The 22,537-nt window shown below is 42.1% G+C and overlaps 1 protein-coding gene across 1 annotated transcript; it reads left to right on the plus strand.

The window, feature by feature from the left end:
• Positions 1-2,382: 2,382 nt before the first annotated feature.
• On the plus strand, positions 2,383-22,183 carry COMMD2 (COMM domain containing 2). Its single transcript, XM_049867504.1, has 6 exons — positions 2,383-2,502; positions 2,581-2,658; positions 3,700-3,782; positions 4,301-4,474; positions 15,236-16,723; positions 19,542-22,183. The coding sequence occupies exons 1-5, from the start codon at positions 2,436-2,438 to the stop codon at positions 15,431-15,433; spliced, it is 600 nt and encodes a 199-aa protein (XP_049723461.1). The 5' UTR covers positions 2,383-2,435; the 3' UTR covers positions 15,434-16,723; positions 19,542-22,183.
• Positions 22,184-22,537: the final 354 nt, after the last annotated feature.

Raw genomic sequence — 22,537 nt, forward strand, 5'->3', positions numbered from 1 at the left:
TCATGTGTTCCATTAGTCCTTTGAACTAGTTGCTCCACTCACCTTTGCTCTGGATGTGAAGAGACCAATCGTTGTATCTTAGATGGCTGTTCGTAAACTTTTAAGACCCCAGATGCTACTCATCAAAGTAGGATGCAGAACATTGTCTTTATGAAATAGATGTCCCCCAAGTCTATGGTCCTTTGCTTTTGACCCTAGAAATTTCATCCCAGCACGTGCTTGGCTACGTCTACGAGGTTTTCCTGACTGTGCCCCTTGTGTGCTCTACTGTCTATATGAATATATGAGGAACATCTACAGTCATGTATACAAAAATACCCACCACCAAACCTGTATCTGACAGTGGGTGTGCTCCCTTACACCCTTCCACACCTCTTGGCATATCTACCTATGCATCCGTTCCTAAATTATTGTTTGTTAATACTATTGTTGCAGGATTGTCTAGTAGTGCCCTTTATTCTTGCATTCCTTTCAGTGTCCTCTCTTGCCTTGGTCATATTGTGCTGACTTCTCCCATATTATGTATTGCCTTTCCCTTCACCAATATTAACATGTATCTTCTATCTGGCAATTTTCCCTTTCTCTCCACCCATTAATGGTAACCACCAAAGAATATTTTTTCTCTCTGAATGTAAACTTTTTGTTGTTCTTTTATAATAGTGTTCTCACACAGTATCTGTCCTTTTGTGATTGACTTATTTCACTCAGCATTGTTACTGTTGTTGTTAGGTGCCATCAACTTGACTCATAGAGACCCTACATACAAAGGAATGAAACACTGCCTAGTCCTGCACCATCCTCAAAATTACTGTTATGCTTGAGCTCATTGTTGCAGCCACTGTGTCAATCCACCTAGTTGAGGGTCTTCCTCTTTTTCGCTGACTCTCTTTTTTTTTTTTTTTTTCTCTATCTTACCAAGCATGATGTCCTTCTCCAGGGATTGATCCCTCCTGACAACATGTCCAAAGTATGTAAGATGTAGTCTCGCCATCCTTGCTTCTAAGGAGCATTCTGGTTGTACTTCTTCTAAGACAGATTTGTTCATTCTTTTGGCAGTCCGTGGTATATTCAATAAACTTCACCAACACCATATTCAAAGGCTTCAATTCTTCTTCGGTCTTCCTTATTCACTGCCCAGCTTTCACATGCATATAAGGCGATTGAAAACACCATGGCTTAGCTTGGGCACATCTTGGTCTTCAAGGTGCCATCTTTGCTTTTTAACACTTTAAAGAGGTCTTTTGCAGCAGATTTGCCCAATGCAACGTGTCATTTGATTTCTTGACTGCTGTTTCCATACGTGTTGACCGTAGAGCCAAGCAAAATGAAATCCTTGACGACTTTAATCTTTTTCTCCATTATCAAGATGTTACTTATTGGTCCAGTCGTGAGAATTTTTGTTTTCTCTATGTTGAGGTGTAATCCATACTGATCTTCATCAGTGTTTATAGTTCTCTTCACTTTCAGCAAGCAAGGTTGTGTCATCTGCATAATGCAGGTTATTAATTAGTCCTTCAATCCTGATGCTGTGTTCTTCATGTAGTCCAGCTTCTTGGATTATTTGCTCAGCATACAGATTGAATAAGTATGGTGAAAGGATACAACCCTGATGCACACCTTTCCTGACTTTAAACCACACAGTATCCCCTTGTTCTGTTCCAATGACCGTCTCTTGATCTATGCACAGGTTCCTCATGAGCACAATAAAGTGCTCTGGAATTCCCATTCTTCACAAAGTTATCCATAATTTGTTATGATTCACACAGTCAAATGCCTTAGGATAGTCAATAAAACACAGGTACAGCCTTCTGGTATTCTCTGCTTTCAGCCAGAATCCATCTGACGTCAGCAGTGATATCCCTGGTTCTGTGTCCTCTTCTGAATCCGGCTTGAATTTCTGGCAGTTCCTGTCGATATACTGCATTAGCGCAATGTCCTCCAAATTCATTCAGGTCGTGAGATGTTTCTCAGAGCTGTCATTATTCTTTATCATTTTGTCGTAGTCCTTTGAGTGTGTGTATCACAGCTTCTTAATCCCTTCATCTGTTGATGGCCACTTCGGCTGTTGCCATCTTTTTGCTATTGTGACTAATACTGCAATGAACGTGGGTGTGCATAGGTCTATTAGTGTCATGGCTCTTATTTCTTTAGAGTATTTACCAAGGGGGAGTGTTAGATTTTAAATATCTTTTCATCTCCCACAGAGCCTAGCACAGTGCAACCTCTAGGCATTACATCTTTTTAAGATGTTGTGAATGGATCAACCTTCTGGCCCCTGCGTGAGCCGCAGAGGGCGCCCGAACGTAGGGCTGCCGCTGGGCGGAACCCAGAGCTCGCGACGCGGCCGCGCCCGGAGCCATTTTGCGCTGAACCCGGATCCGGAAGTAGCGAGGGGCGGGGCCGGCGCTGCGGGGTGAAATCCGCACCCCGCGAAGATGCTGCTGGACCTGTCCGAGGAGCATAAGGAGCACCTGGCCTTCCTGCCGCGAGTGGACAACGCGGGTCAGGGGGCGGGCTTCTGGGGCTGGGGAGGGGGCCGGGAGAAGCGCCCGCGCTCACGGCCTTTGGCTTCCGTTGCAGTGGTCGCCGAGTTTGGGCGGATTGCGGTGGAGTTTCTGCGGCGGGGTGCGAACCCCAAGATCTACGAAGGCGCCGCCAGTAAGAAGGGAGGGGGCGCGGCTCTGCAGGCTGCGCTGGGGGGTGTGGACCGTTCTCTGTCGCCGTGGAGAGATGGGGGCTACTGGGACTCCGGGGGTCTTGTTCCCAAGACTTGCTGATAGAAGAAAGCCAGCAGGGCGTTTCAGTCAGGGCGCAAACCCTGCCGGTCCCCCAAGTTGCTGTGAGATTGTTAAACCGTCTGTTAAGCCCCTTTCCTCAGTGTGAAAGTGAGCATACAGCCTGCCTTTCAAGACGTGATGCTTGTGCACCAGAGTCTGAAATAGCTGGGTCAGCTGTAAATGTCGTGCATGTGTTTGGTTATTCTTCATTGTTCAGACATCTGCTTGTGTTGAAGTGTGTGTGTGTGTGTTTCTCTAAAGGAGGGGTGGTTACCCGGACTAAGTCAATCCCCGTCCAGTCCTTCCTCTGCCAGGCTCCATTGGTCTGCAATTTTGTAAAGAAGGTTAAACCAAAAAACAAACGTGTTGCTGTGGAGTCGTTTCTGACTGGGCGTGATCCCGTGCGTTACAGGGTGGAACTGCTCCAGAGGGCTTTCTCCATGTACTCTTCACGTTCGCATTCAGTTACCAACCAGAGGTTGGCAGTTAGTGCCCTCCCAGCTGAGCTGGGGAGAAGAGGCCTGGCGATCTGCTTCCTAAAGCTTAGATAGCCAAGAAGACCTATGGAGCACTTTTACTCTGTAACACGTGGGGTCGCCATGAGTTGAGATCCCACTTCACCACCGAAAACAACAACAGTCTATATGGAAACAGATGGGCAGGCCTTTTGCGATGCCACCGGATGGGTTCCAACCACCGGTCTTTTGGGTATTAGCATCCCGTGGGCAAACCACATGCGCCACCCAGACCTTCAGGAAACACTGAGTGTGTCTCAACAAGACACCGTGACCAACTCATTTCTTATTGCAGTGTTTGAAAACACGAGATAATGGATTATATTTTTTCCTAAAATGAGAGTTTGAATGAAAGGATAAATATCACACAATAATTTATCTGCTAATTTTTGCCTCTCATTTCTCAGGAAAACTCAGTGTGAGTAGTGACACCGTGCAGCGTGGTGTGGAAGGGTTAACATACCTCCTCACTGAGAGCTCCAAGCTCATGGTAAGGCCTTCTGGGGGCTGCTTAAAAAAGGTCCAGGTACTCTGTATCATCACCCTGGCCGGTACTTGTGTATGTCAGTGTTCTTAATGGTTTGTAACTGATTTTGTGAAGATATGCCTGAACATTTTGACTATGATATGATCTGCTAGTATGAATTCCTTTTGTTAGTAAATTAAAATCACTTCTGTGGTATGACTGGGTTTTACTGGGTTTCTATGGTATGTGTCCTGATGAAATGGTTTATTCTCTTTGCGTAGTGCTTAGGGAGAGTAGGAGGGAAAACGGCACTTCCGTTATTTCCTTTTTATATGTCATTAAAGTGTTCTATTTTTATGTATCAGTAACTGACATTTTAGAATAGTGGGCGAGAGTTGTCTTTAACTATGAGGGATGCTGTCTCTTTTACTACACAGAAATGAAATTAAGGGCTGTCATAGTATTTTATTTATATCAGTTATTTTGGCGTTTACTAGACAAAGATAAATATTGATACCCTGCTAAACTCGATTCACTTTTAGATTTCTGAACTGGATTTCCAAGACTCTGTTTTTGTTCTGGGATTCTCAGAAGAATTGAACAGACTACTTCTTCAGCTCTATCTGGACAACAGAAAGGAGATCAGAACTATTCTGAGTGAATTGGCACCAGACCTTCCCAGTTACCACAGCCTTGAGTGGAGGCTAGATGTACAGGTGTGGCTTTTTTTTTTCTTTTCTTTCAATCTGACATAGAATATAAGAATTATTTTAAGTTTATGTTCTCATGCTTATTGTATTCTGTACAAACTTTAACCACACTCTGATTGAAAACGTTGGTTTTTTTATATTTATTTTCAGACTATTTCACCAGTGTTCATTTGCCTACATTTTTAGTATATTCAAATCAGTTTAATTTGCAAAATCTGTAAGAAGTTGATTATTTGGGAAAAGAAGATGGTTACGCAGATTTCTTTAAGATGGTGCTTTGATCTTTAAAAACTTTTCTCTTTAAATGTAACACACATGTAGAAAGGCACACAGGTCATAATTATATAGCTCAATGAATGAATGAATTACCACACAGTGAAGATACCCAGGAAGCCAACACTTAACCATGACCAGCATCCCAGAAGCATCTTCCTTGCCTCCTACCAGTTACTCTCTTCCCACCTTTCCAGAGGTAACCAGCATCCTGACTTCTTTTTTTTTTTCTTTTATTGTGCTTTAGATGAAGGTTTACAGAGCAAATTAGTTTCTCGTTAAACAATTAATACACATTTTGTTTTGTGACATTGATTGTCATCCCATGACATGTCAACACTCTCTCCTTCTCGACCTTGGGTTCCCCATTACCAGCTTTCCTGTCCCCTCCTACCTTCTCGTCCTTGCCCCTGGACTGGTGTGCCCATTTAATCTTGTTTTGTTCTGTGGACCTGTGTAATCTTTGTCTGAAGGGTGAACCTCAGGGGTGACTTCAGTACTGCGTTAAAAGTGTGTCTGGGGGCCATACTCCTAGGGCTTCTCTAGTCTTTGTCAGACCAGCAAGTCTGGTCTCTTTTTGGGAGTTAGAATTTTGTTCTACAGTGTCCTGACTTCTAATGTATGGATTAGTTTTGCCTGCTTTTTAACTTGTGAGTAACACGGTCTTTATGAGACTCACCCTTTGGTTAGTTTTAAAGCTGCATAAAGAAAAGGGACTTTTTCAGAACATTGCCTATAGCCCTTTTTTCAGACCATTGCCTTTAGCCCTTTATTCAGACCATTGCCTGTAGCCGTTTATTCAGACCATTGCCTGTAGCCCTTTATTAAGCAGTGAAAGGCGAGTTAATAGATGTTTGTAGAGTCTCGTCTATTTGCTGATTAGACCTGTGCTAAATGCTTTGAGACACAGAGGAAGTGTAAAACCCCTTTTCATCTGGAGAAGATGTTACCCGGTGAAGTATATTAGATGTTCCCAACTAACTAGTGATTACAGATAGCTGTAACATAAGGTTCTGGAAGAAGAAAAAAAAAAGAATATAATTGTTTAAATAGAGGTGCTGAGTGGTTCAAAAAAGCTGATAGTCAGGGAGTTCACTATGTACAGCATGATCCAGAAAACTTCAGCAAAAGGGGGTGAAAACTTTGGAAGGATGAATGAATAGAGAAAAATAGGGTAATATTCTTTATACCCGGTAACCCGGTGCCGTAGAGTCAATTCTGACTCGTAGCATTTATATATGTATGCATATATATGTATTTAATTTTTTGTGTGTGCTTTAAGTGGAAGTTTACAAATCAAGTCCGTCTTTCATATAAAAACTTACACATACTTTGCTATATACTCCTAGCTGCTCTCCCCCTAATGAGGCAGCACACTCCTCTCCACCCTTTATTCCCCGTGTCCATTCAGCCAGCTCCTGTCCCCTTCTGCCTTCTCATCTCCCCTCCAGACAGGAGCTGCCCACGTAGTCTCATGTATCTACTTGAGCCAAGAAGCTCACTCCTCACCAGTATCGTTTTCTGTCTTATAGTCCAGTCTAATCCCTATTTGAAGAGTTGGCTTTGGAAATGGTTAGGGTATATATTCTTGACAGAGGAAACAGTTTAAGTTTTGAAGGCCCACATGGATGTAGGGACGAGCATGTGAGTATGTGGTAGAGTGCCCTGGCTCTCAAACCTGCCTGCATATTGGAGTAACCTGGGGAGCTTTAACAAATTCCAGTGCCTGTGTCCCACCCAAGAGATTCTGATCTAATGGTATGAGGGTTAGCCTGGGCAGCAGGATTCTTAAAAGCTCCCTTTTTGCCCAGGTAATTCTAATGTTCAGTAAAGTTTGTGAACCACTATTACAGTGAATTTTTCCTGATTTAAATGGAGGTAAGGTTAAAGCGCTTGGCTGCTAACCAGAAGGTCGGCGGTTTGAACCCACCAGCTGCTTCACGGGAGAAAGATGTGGCACCCTGTTCCATAAAGATTTATAGCCTTGAAAACCCCATGGGGCGGTTCTACTCTGTCCTGTACGGTCGCTATCAGTCGAAATCAACCTGATAGCAGTAGATTTCCAAGGTTGTCAAAACAGGTTATAGAAATTCAGTTAGAGGCATTTAGACCTCACAAAGCAGACAATAAGGAAGTCTTTGTAGATTCTTGGGTAAGAAAGTGACATTAAAACAATCGTTTAAGAAGTTAACCTGAGCATTCTTGGGCAGACCAGAGTGACAATGGGAATTAGAAGTATGAAGAATAAAGTTTTATTGGAACACAGCCGTGCTCATTAGTTTGTGCATTGTCTGTGGCTGCTGTGGCAGTACAGAAGCAGAGCTGGGTAGCAGTGATAGAAACTGTATGATCTGCAAAGCCTACAATATTTATTATCTGTCTCCTTACAGCAAAAGTTTGCTGACTCCTGGTTTAAACAATGCCTCTCTTTGTGAGAAAGTCCTTATCTTCTGGACGTGGTTAAGTCCTGGTGGCATCTGTGTTTCTTTTTTCATGGCAGTTGTGTTTCTCTTTTGACAGTCATTTCACTCACGCATAACCTGTTTTTCTCATTAGACTGTAAACTCTGGCATGGCAGAGGCCATGCATATCCTTCTTCAAAGCCTAAATGTCTCCACAGTTCACAATCTTAGCTGTTGCCTTTTCTTCCTGTTTGACTATGAAAAGAGAAGCAATTAGAAGAAGCCTCTCACATGCTCCCACCACGACATCTGCTAACCCACCCATGTCTGTACCTGCTTGCTCTTCCTTCCCTTTGGTTGCTCTTGATGAAGGGCCTGTGCTCCTGTCTACGGGCAGCCCATTCCCTTGTGCACTTGAATCCATCCCTTATGCCATGTGAGGACACAGTTCCAGCAATCATTGCCTCTGTCTCCTGCATCTCACTCCCCCTCGCCCCACTTACTCATTCCCTCCAGCACACGGTTAAAACCCAGCCTCCACTCCGTGTATCTCTCCTACTGCCACCACATTTTTTGTTTCCATTTACACCCAGAACTCCTTAAAAAAAGTTGTGTCACTGACTGCTCTTTCTTTCTTTCTGTTCCCTTGAATGCACTGTGATCAGGCTTTTATTCTTGCCACTGTACTGATGTAAGTCTTCTACTGACATCACTTAGTTTTCATTCCATTCTACTCATTAGCAGCGTTTGTCACAAGTGATCACTCCTTCCTACTTGAAAACACTTTGCCAGCTACCTTCTGGGAAATCACTCCCTTTTAGTTCTTATCCAACCTCACAGGCCCCTCCTTGCCAGTCTCCTTTCTGGCTCCATTTTATCATCAACCTTGAAACACTGAAAAGGTCAGTCTTCGGTCTTCATACTTTTTCCATCTACATTCCCTAGCTGATCTCATCTATTTTGATGGCTTTAAACACTCCGTGTATACACAGGATTCCCAAATTTATATCTTTAGCCTAGACCTGCTCTCAAAACTCTGGAGTCCTACGGTTGACGCCTCCTTGGCATCGCCACATAGGTATCTGATCGGCATCTCAAGTACAGTATGTCCAAACCTGAATCTCGCTTTTCTGACCACCCTCCCTCCCTAAACTACTCCTTCCACGGTCTTCCCCATCTCAGTAGATGGTTTCTCAGGCCAAAAATACTTTGAGTCGTTCTTGAGTTCTCCCTTTCTATCAAAACCTCATCCAATCATCAGCAAATCCACCTCTACACTGAGAACATGTCCACAATATGACCGCTGCCCTTCCATTGGTTAAAAAGAGTTGGTAAATTTCACATCAACATTCTAATTTCCAGCACCCCTTGAAAAATGAGAAGTTCGGGCACCATTGGATCCACACTCTCACATGACATTAATCAATTGAAAAAAAACCCAAACCCGTTGCCATCAAGTGAGTCCTGTCTCATAGCGACCCCATGGGACAGGGTAGAACTGCCCCATAGGGTTTCCAAGGAGTGCCAGGTGGATTTGAATTGCCGACCCTTTGGTTAACAGCTGTAGCACTTAACCACTACGCCCCCAGGGTTTCCGTTAATCAGTTCAGAATTCAGGGCATTTAAGGTGATGGCTTAAGTTGCCATGTGCTGTAATAGTTGAGGATGTGGGCATAGACCTTGGGTGTAAAATTAGCTGAAACCACGAAGGAGAGTGATATTTTGAAAACTGAACTGAATCCTATGAACTGAAGCTTACAGCACTCGTGGTTAACAGAAAGAAAAGTCAGCAATTAAAGTAAAGGTGGTTTCGGGAAAGAACAGCTACCATTACAGGATAATGTCACTAAAAGTAAGGTAGAGGAAAATTTACAGTGGAGTGAAGATCTGGGGTGTCAGTATTGACAAGCCAGAAGGCTTAGGATTTGGTCAGAAGAAGGACACAGCTGCCGTTCTACATCTTCAGGTTTTATACCTGGGATAGGCTGGATGGCCTTGAGGGTTTTCCATTCTCCTGAGCATTCGTTGGTATGTGCAGATAACGGTAGGAAAGATTGTTGCTTGTGTCCTGTTTATCCATTCATGCTTTCATAGATTCAGTCATCAAACTGTGGGACATCTGATGTGTGTCAGGCCTTGTGGACACGGCAGTGAATGAAACATGGTCCTTGCCTTTAAGGCTCACAGTCTCGTGGAAGGAGGAGGAAAAAAAAAAAAAAAAGCAGCAATTATAATCCAGTGTGATGAGTTCTTAAGTAGGAGTGAACACAAGGTGTGGCATAAACCAGATTGTAGGCTTCATGAGGGCAGGGGTTGTGTGTCTTATTTGCTACTGTGTCCCCAGCACAGTACCTGGCATTCAGTAGGCATTCCGTACTGAATAAAAAAATTAGCAGAGGGTTAAGAGAAGTGGCTTCTGAAACCAATTTATGAAATATTTCTTGTACCTGTCGTGCCAGGTGCTGTGGATACAGTAAAGATCAGGCACAGTTTTGCTCTTGGGGACGTGAGAAGCAGCAGATCCTACGGGCTCATGAAGAAGAGATGACTCTGCTTAGACCTTTATCTGTAGGTCGTTTCATGATAACTGAGTACAGGAGACGTGGGGACGGTCATGTATGTGTCGTTCAGCAGTGATTATCTTGTATGGGGATGGTCTCTTGACTTCTGAGGGCCAGTAGCCTTTAGCAGTTTTTTTTTTTTTCCTAGCTTTACTAATTTGCTTTGAGTTTTCCGTGATGAAGAGATTTTTAGAAGTTAGCAATTTAAATTGAATTTTCTAAAATTAAACTTGAGAGCTTGTTTACCCAGTGTCGTTAGTCTGAGCTGCTGCCTTGCTGTAAGGACTGACACGGTTTAAGGCTGACGGTGTACTGAATGAATGTGGTCTCTTATTTGGTGAAAAGCACTGAAGGACTGAAAAGACTACCCAGAGAACTAAACGAGTTCCTGAGCTCATTAGCTGAAACAATTACAAAGGGATTTTAACTAGAGTACATTCTTCTGCTTATGGGAGATGGGCATGTCAGATCAAGACGGGCTGGCTGACTAGGAGACTAGCAGCAGGATACAGAGCCTTCATTCTTGAGTAACTGACTTGTCTTTACGGAGACCGGTAGTGAATGGACAACTACCGTCTAATTACTGTGCAGTTACTACGGGAGACAAATTAATCATCATAGCTTAATTTTTAGTGGAAACGTTTCCCAGGCTTCATAAATTGCCTGTACAATTGTTGCCCTTGCTGATGATATAATAACATCAGTAAGTTGAAAGCATCTGAGACTGGGCAGGAGCGTGTCACTTTTAGGGCTGGCCTATTTACAACTGCATCAAAGCATACTGGTCTTATCTGGCCCACATGTTATTTGCTCTGAGGCTGAATATAGGGCTGAATTCTTTTAGGAAAGTTAGCTGAGTGAAACATGGTTTGTGTGTCTTGTTTCCTTTTTGATGTTTCCTGCCAGGTCGCACTCTTCAGTGATAGCCCTTTTTTTTTCTTCCTATTTGCAGTGACACGTGATATTTTATTTTAAAGTTGTTGTTCTGACTGTGGTTATAGGGCTGAGGACAGAATTTTACACCCACGAGAAAGTAAACCCATGTCGAGAGCTTTGCGGCCTCCTGTTCTTTATCCTGTAGCACTGTCATCCAGCTTCTTTTTGAGAAAAGCTTAGGCCTCATGATGTGTTATTAGATGTGTGTGAAGTGTGTTATTAGACTGTGTGCATAAGCACACAGGTTTTACCTCTAAGAGATGCTAAGCAATCAGGAGACTGCCAGGATGAGGACTCTCCTGTTTGATCCAGTTGGGTCACACACACAAGGACAGTTGGCAAAGTGTTGACAGCTGGAAGTCGTTATTATTATTTGTAGAAGGTAGACAGTTAACAACAGGAGCAGATGACTTATCAAAAGCAAACCACAGACAGCAGGAACGGATTTGAGTTGGACCTGTCCCCTGTACCCCTACAAGTACCCTACTTACCATTGTAGGAGAGGATCCCATTTACGTCCAAAAGGGGACCCATTCACCCTTCCCAGATTACCCATGTCCATTTTTGTGTCGCTGGATGGGCATGCCACAGATCAGGTGTCAGCAGATGTGTGTCTTTGTCTTTCTTAGGTGTGTTGTCATCCCAGGTCAGGTGTGGCATGGATGTTCACTCTGTCTGTCTCTCTTTCTCTCTCTCAGGCTTTGCTGGGCTGGGTCTGGCCCCCTGTGCTTACTGGTCCAGCTCTTAACCAGCAGCTTCAGGACGACCTAGGCCAGGGCCATGGTTAGGGCAGCATTAATGACAAGGCAAAACTATTTTACAGGCAACCCCTGTACAGCGTATTTCCAGACTTCTGAGGGCCTCCTCTCAGTCTCTTAGCCCCTCTCAGCTGTCAGCACAGCTAGGACGTCGGCCACTGCCAGAGACAGGCCAGCTCGGCCCCTCACTGCCGCTTGCCCTGCTTGGGCATCTGTCTGCACAGGCCTGGACTGTGGCTGCCTCCCCTTTATGGGGTACCCAGCTCCACTGATGACCTCCTTCCTGGAGGTGCCCGGCTCTGCTGGTGACCTCCTGCCTGGAGGTGACCAGCTCTTTTGGCAACCTCCTGCCTAGAGGTGCCCGGCTTCATTGGTAACCTCGCCCATCGCCACCATTGACAGTCTTACAGTTCCCACTGCTTGCACTGCTGCCACCATTTCTCTGCCACTCAGCTCTGCTGTGCTTGCCGCCATTTCTTAGTCTTCAGTGTACCAGCTCAGTGTTATTACAGCTCCTTTATTTGAGTCCAGGAGGCTCTCAGCGCAGAGACCTTGGATCCAGAGGACACACTCCTCTCCAGGTTCTTGTTGATGAGAACCAAAACCAAAACCAAACCCCCTGCCGTCGAGTCAATTCTGACTCATAGCCACCCGATGGGACAGAGTAGAACTGTTCCATGGGGCTTCCAAGGCTGTCACTCTTTATAGAAGCAGATTGCCACATCTTTCTCCTGTGATGTGGCTGGTGGGCTTGAACTGCCTGCCTTCTGGTTAGCTGCTGAGCGCTTTAACCACTGCACCACCATGGCTTCTTTGTTGATCAGGAGGTCCCCCAAAAACCTCTGTGCATTGGCTGCTCGTATAGGAAAAAAAAATCCTTGTTAATTCAAGAATGGCTTTTTAAAACGAGTCAGAATCGACTCAACAGCAGTGGGTATAAAAAAAAGTGGGTATAGTGGATGGTAAACCAGCCAATCCTGTGGTAGAGAAAAGACCCCCCAGCTCTGTTGAAGTAAAATCAAAAGGGATTTATTGAAGCCAGAGCTTTGCAATGGAAGGTCACAAAACCTCAGGCTGAAACTCACAGATCTCAAGGATAAAAACGGAAGTCTCTGGTAATTGTGGTGCATTACTGTAAATCAATGAAAATAAAATTACAGCATTCTCATTGATTTACAGTAATTAAGGCCGTCAAAGGAGAGACAAGTAAAGCATAGTCTTTAACGTTATTGGTTACATGAATGCATCAATTGGCTAAAAGACATAATTGAAAGACATGGGATCGAGGAGGGTTCGTGTTGGTTACAAAGCAGTATCATGACGGATCTCTTCAGGAATGGTTGGTTGACAGTTACCTTGCTCAGAGTGTTGGATCTCTGGGAGAGAGTAGAAACAGAGTTTCTATGATCCATCACTTTGCCCAGAATGTCAGAAAGCTGGAGGAGACTGAGATCAGAAGTTTCCATGAAGTGTTCACATTCTTTAGCCTGAGCACAAAGAAGCTCATTTCCTTAATTACAGTGGATTGGGAGGGTAGAATCTGGGGGAAAGGTTACCTGGAGCTGCTAGGCAGCAAATGTAAAACCTCAGTGAAAGATTGCATTGAGCTCTTAGAGTTAGTTCAGTCGCTTTACAGGTAGATCAGATATCTCTTTCTATCTTATATCCCTTACCAATCCTCTGGGGCAGATTTCAGGCCACCTAGCAAAGCAACCAATCCTTGCAAGCTGCTTAGGCAGGTAGCAGACAGACCAATCACTTGACAGATTTTAGCTCAATCAGTCATTTTGGGAGAAGTGTAAACCCAGGGCCAGAAAGACCACATAAAGGAAACATTGCACCACAGTTAAATTATCTCTTTTCTAGAAATTCTAAAGAATGGTATAGATACTTACCTGAAAAGGTTATTAATTTAGATAGTGTGTTGCCTGATAATTGGAGGATAGACTGTCAGTACAGATGTAGAGGGAAAACAAATAGAAACAGCATATAATTCAGTGGTAACGAGTAATAGGATATTTATAGTCTGCATATTTGTTACACCTGGAATTTTCTGTATTAGAGAAATTATTTTAAAGAGATACTTTACCCTAAAAGTACCTATTTTGTTTGGACACTGGCTCACCCAAAGGGATTGATGTGTTGTTTCCAAATGATTTTGGGATGTTAAATTTTAACCTTGGACCAGTATCTTGGGTTCCTTTGGAAGCCCAGATCATCTAGAAATATTAGGAAGAAGTTACTAGTCAGGATGTTTTATGCTATGGCATTAAATTAACCCTGAAATTAGAAACCTCTTAAGTTGACTTCTTGGCCTTTTGATGTGACTTCGGTAGTTTGGGATAACTTCTGTGCTTTTTTGTAAAACAAGACGTTTCAGGTTCATCTTCTACATTTCCTGTCCTGGACCTTGAGTCAGCTAGTAACAAATCGCAGAGATTACTTCAAGGAGCCTCCTTTTAATGGAGATTGTAGAGAACACACTCCGGTGCTAGGGTGGAATGTCACCGCTCCTGAGTTGGTCATTGTTTCTAATATTTTTTAAAAAATATGTCAGTGGTACTTGTCCTTTAAATTTGGAATATATCATAGAGACCAGTATTTATAGATAACCCATTTAAAGGATAATAATAAAACAAGTACCAGTGTACCTTCCACCAAGCTTGAGAAATAGAACAAAACCAGTTTCTGTGAATCACTTATGTGCCCCCCTCCCCCACATTTTCCCCTCTCCTAGCCCCCTGGAAGTAACCATTGTCCTGAATTTTGTATTAATCTTCTTTATAGTTTTATTACATGTGTTTTGCCACTACACAGCATGTTTTTTAGATTTACTTGCTTTTGGCCTTTATAATACTGGAATTGTGTGTATTAATTCTGTGACTGACTTTTTGGTTACAGCATTTTCTTGAACATCCATCTATGACAGTTCATGTTGTTGTCATTTATTTTTTTTCACTGCCATTGGATAAGAATTTCATTTTAAGAAAAGTCTTGATTTTTTTCATTATGTCACTAGTGAATATTTGGGATGTTTTCAATTTTTTTTGACTGTTTTAAATAAATACTATTGTGAATAAATGTGTATGTGTAAGCATGTAAGGTGTATACCTGGGAGTGGACTTGCTGGGCGGTAGGGTGTGTGCGTTGTCAGCCTTACAAGTAAGGCATACAGTTTTCCTGAGTATGCTCCCAGCACGCACCAGCAGCAGCCGAGAGGTCCCATTACTGCTACTTGCAGGGCTCAGTATGGACGGATTTTTAATTTTTGCCAGTTGGATGTGTGTAAAATAGTATCTCGTTGTGGTTTTATTGACCGTTTTCCTGATTTCTAATAAAATTGGATGAATTTTCCTGTGTTTATCTGTGTTGCTGTCTTGTGAAATGCTTGTTTAGGTCCTTTGCACATTTTCTGTTGAGTGTTTGAGTTTTTTTTCTTCGTAAATCAAGAGTTCTTCATACATACTGGATACTAATCTTTTGCTGGTTACGTATGCGTTGCAGAATATCTTTTCCCAGTTGGTGGTTTGGTTTTTCGCCCTCTTTAGGCATCCTTTGAAGAAAAGTTATTAATTTTAATCTAGTTGAATTTATCAGTTTTTTTCCTTGATGGCTTGTGCCTTTTATATCGTGTTTAAGAAATCCTTCCATACTGTAAGGTTGCATATATGTTCTCATTACTTTACCTTCCAAAGGTTTTAAGGTTTACTTTTTAGTTTGAAGTCCATGATTCATCTGAAATTTGATTTTTGGGTATGGTGTGGGGTAATTCTAAGCATTACGTATTCAGCATGGTTATTAAGTCGTCATTGTGCTCTTGTTCCGTTTAAAATCAAGCTTGCAAGCAGAAGCCTCAGACAGCAGATTAAACCAGCAGTGACAATAAAGCTGCACCTTAATCAGAACGGAGATCACACCACGCAGGTCCTGCAGACAGACCCCGCTACCCTGCTTCACTTGGTCCGGCAGCTGGAACAAGCCCTGGAGGAGATGAAGACAAGCCACTGCAGGAGAGTTGTCCGCAACATCAAATAGGACCAGTTTGAAGGGTTTCATCCTCTTGAATCATTGGTGAATTGATGATCTCACAGTAGTTACTCTTCTCAATTAATATTATTTTTTTAAATTCATAATGATAAGTACGTCTAGATCAGAGGAAATTTCTTTTCCTCTGCCAGGATATTGAGATCATGATCATAAGCTGAAGTTCCTTTCCTGGTGCCGGATGTGGTCGGCTTCATGACAGATTGAGATGTGTTTTGTATTTTAAACGTGTAAATAGAAGTGAACCAACTGGAAATGAGCCCGTGCTGTTTGTATTGTCTGTGTATATGAATGACTGTCCTGTTTTTGATACTTCTTTTCACTGCTTAACTTTCTTCATTCTTTTCCTCCTTATCGACCAAATTTGAAAATAAAAATTCAAAATGTAATATTATTGCTATTCAGAATATTTGTAGACAGTTCAGTTTTTTTGACTTTTAAAATCTCCCCACAATGTGAATAGCCACAGCATAGCTGAAAGTAAAAATGATTTTTAATTAAAAATGCTATATTGTTATAGGCAGCTCATGCATTTTTCTTTGCATGTGAAGATAATAAGTACTTACCGTGTGGCTTAAGTCAGAGTCGACTCCATGGCAGTGGGTCCCCCCCGCCCCACTGGCTCGAGTAGGATTCAAACTTGTATGAATATATATTGCATTTTATCAAGGACTAGTTTTTTTCCTAAGTACCCAAAGCATCTAAGAAACATGCCCTTATTCCCCTTGATAAACTAATTTTTAAACTAAGGGACGCAGGAGCAATAGTAAATTCTTGATTATCTAGATACAGATTACAGTCCCTTTTTGTAATTTTGTTTGAATAAACTGTGAAAGGATGGAAAGGAGGCCATGTTTATTATATAACAGTAAATATCCACACTTGATTTGTATTTTGTCTTTTAGGTGGTAACCAAAAGGCATTGGCCTGAAACACTCAGATGTGATGTGTTAGGCCAGCCTGATAGGAGAGACATAGTGGCAGACTTAGGAAGAAGATTCATGTGGAAGGGTGAAAATGGGGGTTCAGCCTTGGATACATACCCAGGGCCTTATCCAGAGAGCCTTATCCCCACAGACCAATCCAAGAAGGCCTCTAGAGCCATCAAACTCTAAGCTGCACTCCAACCTCTATCCACACTTCACCACCTAAGAATTAGAGATTTTCAGGCCGAAGTCACATCATGTTTCCTTCTCCTCAGAGAGGAGAGAGACTGCCAGGGAACGGAGTCCAGTGGGAGACAAGCACACTTGACGTTGCAGCCCATGGTGTCCCTTGCAGGTATGTGTTCTGCAATTACAAGACACTGTGATATCAGATATTAGCAAAGTGTAATGAGAAATAATTTTTAATTATAGTGATAATTTGATAAGTGAAGCTTTCTCAGCCTCACTAACAAAAAGAAACTTCATATTGATAGGAAGTAGTGGCGTATGTCATCAAGTTCAAAAACAACATGCCTGCCAAGCTTATACGACAAAAGTAGCTCCGCGAGGCTTCTTATATGGCCACACTGGGTGGAAGATAAGCAGGGCTGACCCCAGCCAAGCCTGAGATAATAGCCTGTGTTTCCTTGGAGCAAACTTCCCTCTACCCCTCGGTCCTTTGTTCTTACCCCATCAAAAGAAGAAGGCTGGGTTAGTCTTTTTTATTTCTATCAAACTCCCCCGGCCTCCTCTCTACTCCACTATTCTTCCTGTGATGTGCAGCCGTCTTCACCTTCTGGGCCAGGGTGAGCTGGGAGCAGTCCCGCTAACTTCTTTTTAGAACTTGGGGCTCACCTTTTAGCACAGGCCATCTTATGAGACTCTTCCTTTTCTTGCTTAAGCATTCCTCTCCCTTGGGGACTTCATGCCTCATTTGTTTGATGGCACATTTTACATTTATTTTGCTTGTGTCTGAGCATAATATCTGCAGATGTAGTTGTTGTCCTCTCCAGTATGACCCAAGTTTCCTGGCTCAGGAACGTGCCTTCACATCTATACGTCAATTTTTATTAAAACGTTTTGGATTATGAGTGTGCTGATTTTTCAAGTTTGGCTGATGCACGTTGAGACTTAAGTGTCATGTCATTCATGTCTTAAGGCCAGAATAGTAATACCTTATTTATTGGAACAGAACTATGAGCAGACAAATAGTCTTGAATAACCAATGTATGTATTACAGAGTCTGTACACTTCACTCATTGGAAGTCTCCGTGGTGTTTCACAAAATTTCAGTGAGCTTGTTTTGTTATTAATATTTCCAAGCTTGGATAATTGTGGAAGAGCAACCTAGAAAGGTGGTAGGGATGTCCCAAGAAGAAAATATGCCTTCTTTGAAAAATAAGAGCCTGACAATAAGAAAAGTTTGAAAAAGCCATTAAGCCTGTTGCTGTCGAGTCAATTCCAACTCACAGTGACCCTACAGGACAGAGTAGAACAGCCCCATAGGGTTTCCAAGGAGCAGCTGGTGGCTTTGAACTGCCGAACTTTTGGTTAGCAGCCGAGCTCTTAACCACTGCGCCACCAGGGCTCCATAATCATTAAAAGTGTATGTAAAGGATGGGAGCCCTTAAGATTCATAATATGTGGCCATTTAGGGTAAGGGGGTATAATCTCGTGAGGAGGTTAACAGGCCAGTCTTTGGAGTCAGACAAAAGGGTTTGAACTGAGGCTTCTTGTGTTTCCTTGATAAACTCTCAGAGCCTTGTTTTCCTCATCTCCAAAGTCAGATTAATAACACTTAACCTCATTGGCTTGTAGGGGCTAAATGAGCCCATACATATAGAAGGTTTATTCTAGGACAAGGCTTTAGAAAGTACTCAGTAAATGCTGACTGTTACTAACGTTCTTGTTTATTGAATTGAACTGAATTATGCCCAATATGCTCTAAGAAACTGGGAGGAAATGTTAACGGTGGTTGTTTTTGGGTAGTAGGATTATGGCCGTTTCTTCTCCTGATGTCTATAATGAGTTTGAATGACGTTCATAATATTAAAAAAAAAGCAACTTAATAATTTTAAATTGAAGCCTGAAAGGAGAAAAAAGGGCAACAAATATTAATACATTTTTTTGCAATATTTTCATCTGAAATTTTATTTTTGGGATGATAAACATATAGCTGTCTAGAAAACTCTTCAAAACTATTTGGTCCCCAAAGGAGTCAGGTAGACAGACTAAGTGTTTTACATACAGACTTGGTCTGCCCAAGCCACCCATTGCCATCAAGTCAACTCTGACTCATAGGGACCTTATAGGATAGAGTAGAGCTGCCCCATAGAGTTTCCAAGGCTGTAATTTTTATGGAATTGTACCCATGGAGCAGCTAAAAGATTTGAACCTCTGGCTTTTCAGTTAGCAGCCAAGTGCTTAACCACTGCACCACCAGGGCTCCTTAGACTTGGTCTAGACTCCCTCTTCTTTTTTACCCCCCACCTCCCCACTAGTGAAAGGAGTATGGAAATCTCAAGGCATTAAGCCAGTTCCCTGTTTCTGGGTAGTATTGCCATCTAGGTGGAAAATTGTCTGCTCTTTTGAATCTCTAAAGGAAAACAGGTAAAACTACCTTGTAGTTTTTCACAGCCCTCAGGCCAGGAAGTTCTGTCAGCTTCCGTATTAAAGTCCTGCTATAATTCACTCTTCTCTGTACTCATTTTAAAAAACAGATGATGTGACTAGGTCCCTCCTTAACTTACTCTTCCAGCATGTCCATAATCTTAGGTTACTCTCATGTCTTCCTTTATTCCACAAGCTGTGGAAAATGTTTGGGTGGAAAGTTTATCATACTCTGTTGCCTCTAATTTAAATATGTTTGCCTTTAAAACCACCACTACGTTGTGTTCAAACTTAAATGTTATTGTTTTGTGCTGTCGAGTCAATTCCGACTCAACAGTGGAAAAACAAGAGCTCAACTCCACAGTTAATGTGGTTAGTTCAGTTAGCTTTACAAGCTTGGAAAATTTTAATTATAAAAGCAGAGTAAGCCTGTTATTTTTCGCTTTGCAAAACAGTATGCTCTCAGGGTTGCAAAAACAGTGATAAACTTTATGGCAGTGTAATATCTATTTAATTATTCGATCAGTGAGTACTGATGGCTTCCTGTTTTTGTGTTTTTCTAGCTCCTCTCTGCCCAGGAACCCAAAGGACTGAAGTATGCTTATGGGCATGAGTCCATAAGATTCTACATACCAGTATGGGGAAATAGAGGAAAAGTGATTTTTTTTCCTTAATAGGCTCAAAGTTAAAGAAATATCGGAAGTACGAGTAGCTGTATTGATGTATCCTGAAACTTGGCTTTTACTCAGGGTTTTTGCCATCCTAAACGCAAGCAACTTTTTATAAGATTAATTATTTTTTTATAATTATAGCAAAAATTGCATTTATTATAATTAGAAATATTACTAATTATACAGCCATCAGAGTAACAGGCCATGTTCTGTTTGTTATGCATGGAACAGTCTGGCCAGCAAACAGTTAAAAAAAGAGAAGCAAAAAAGAAGAGAGGATTTTTGCCCTTTCTCTGAAGCCCTGGTAGCACAGTGGTTAAGAGCTTGGCTGCTAACCAAAAGGTCGGCAGTTTGAATCCACCAGCCACCCCTTGGAAGCCCTATGGGGCTGTTCTACTCTGTCCTATAGGGTCACTATGAGTCGGAATTGACTCGATGGCAATGGGTTTTTTTTTTTCTTTTTTTAACCAACCATATGAGATCTTTTAAATCTTCTAATCTTAATGTTTTTTCTCTTTTACCCTGAGCTATATAATTCATCCACTTAGGTATTGCATTTTGTTAATGGGAAAAACAAAGCAAAATTTAAAACCTCTTGTAACTCTTTTTTACATGGTGCAGACTCAGTTTTGTTAAGCATTCATTAAGAGCTGCGAGTGATCTGTGTAGTATGTCAGGCAAAGGATAAATTCCAAATCTTCTCAGAGTTCAGAACGCTCTCAGGCCATTCTGTCCCCTGGTGTAGTTTAACCCATAAGCTCATTAGGCTGCAGAAAGGGATCTGCTGAGGAGACTGTGCTGAGAAGGGGAGTTGTCTGCTCTATTGTATGTTGGAACTACTTTTCCTTGAAACTCCACCTTCTGGAAGGCAAAACTCCGATAGGATGCAGTGGCTGGCACTGTAGAAATGTGCAGAGGAAAGGCTAGATCACTACAGAGGACTGTAGAATACTCGGACACGGCCAGGATGGCAGAAATTATTCTTACCCCTTGTCCGTTGAAGTGGGGTTCCCTGAGGTAACCGGAGGTGTGATGGGAAAAGCAAATTGAGGTCTCTCTTACCTGCATTCCAGTGTTGTGATTGTCCTAAGCCCAATGAGAAGCGGATGCCTGTGGTTTTGAAGGAATGTGCTTAGTTCACAGAACGAAAAGGCTTCTCGGTTAGCTCAAAGACTAAAAACACAGAGATTGAGATCCAGAGAATGAGGAAAAGAAAATCCAGGGAAGTCTTTGAGTTTCATCAGGGCAAGTGTAGATGGTTAGGATATGATTTCTTGGTATAGCCTGAAACCTGTATGCTTTTATCCCAAATAAACACAAAGTTCTTACAAAGGTCCAGCAAGTTTAAATGCTGCAGTATAAGGAATTGCTTCATTTGCAGCTGAGACTCTTGCACGATTCATAGAATGGAGAAGAGAAAACCAAAAAAGACTACAGATGGTATTTTTTCAGTACCTGAAAAAAAAATGAGCAAGTCACCATATACTTTTCAAAAAGGCCAAAGTGATTTGTATTAAAGTATACGAAGTATAATTCAAAGTTTTTTGTGTTTTCAGTTCAAGTCCCCAAGGATAAAATTATTGTGTACTCTTTTCTATGCTTTTTTCTTCTACCCTTTATCTTTTTCCCAACATAAATACCAAACTCCATGCCTTTCATGAGCCCTTGGAACAATTTCTTTTTATGCCAGACCTCTCTTCAAGACTCCTCTCCCCCTTTTAAAAGATTGTTTTTTTTAATTGACATATAATCCACGTAACAAAATCACCCTTTCAAAGTGTACAACTCAGTGGTTTTTAATAGGTTCCCAGAGCTGTGCAGCCATCACCACTGTGTAATTCCAGAACCTTTTTATTACCCCAAAAAGAATCCCTGTACCCACCCATGAGCAGTCGTTCCTAATTCCCCCCTCCCCAATGCCCCTGACAGCCATTAATCTGCTTTCCGTGTCTGTAGATTGGCCTGTTCTGGACATTTCCTAGAAATGGAATCTTGTATGGCCTTCCATGTCTAGCTTCTTTCACTCAGCATAATGTTTGCCAGGTTCGTCCATGTCGTAGCATGTCTATCAGTCCTTCATTTTTTTATGACTGAGTCATATCCCACTGTATGGATACTCTCTTTTTACAGTATTTGATGGAGTCTTATTCCTGGTCTTACCTGGAATTAAATCGTTACATTTTATTTTACAATGTTTATGGGAGAACCTCTAGCAGATTTAGTAGTGTGTTTTCTACATGATTGTTGTTTAGAATTTCTTCCCAGATGCAAGTTAGAAAAGTCTGAAAGAAATTTCTTCCCAGCCAGTAATTAGTAGAATTATTCTCCAGTGGTTAGATGTTTTTATTTTTGGCCTTATGCAAAAATTATACCAGGTAGGGAGCCAATCAGATAAGCTGTTCAAGGAACTCATAGCTGAAACCAGCTCCCAAGAAAAGTGGATTAGTATTATATGCTTTTTTATTTAAACCCTGAGAACTTCCCACTGAGTTGAGGGCATTTGTCAGATTTAGGGAAGATTTGGATTGGGCAAATTTGCTGCAAAATACCTCTTTAAAGTGTTGAAAAGCAAAGATGTCAGTTTGAAGACTAAGGTGCACCTGATCCAAGCCATGATACTTCGGGTCACCTCATACGCATGGGAAAGCTGGACACTAAATAAGGAAAACCGAAGAAGAATTGATGCCTTTGAATTATGGGTTGGAGAAGAATATTGAATATACCATGGACTGCCAGAAGAATGAACAAATCCATCTTGGAAGAAGTACAGTGGAGTGTTCCTTGGAAGCGAGGATGGCAAGACTTTGTCTCACATACTTTGGACATGTTACGCGAAGGGACCAGTCCCTGGAGAAGGACGTCATGCTTGGTAAGATAGAGGTTCAGCA

This window comes from Elephas maximus, chromosome 23, assembly GCF_024166365.1.
Source record: "Elephas maximus indicus isolate mEleMax1 chromosome 23, mEleMax1 primary haplotype, whole genome shotgun sequence".
NCBI classification, from domain to species: Eukaryota; Metazoa; Chordata; class Mammalia; order Proboscidea; family Elephantidae; genus Elephas; species Elephas maximus.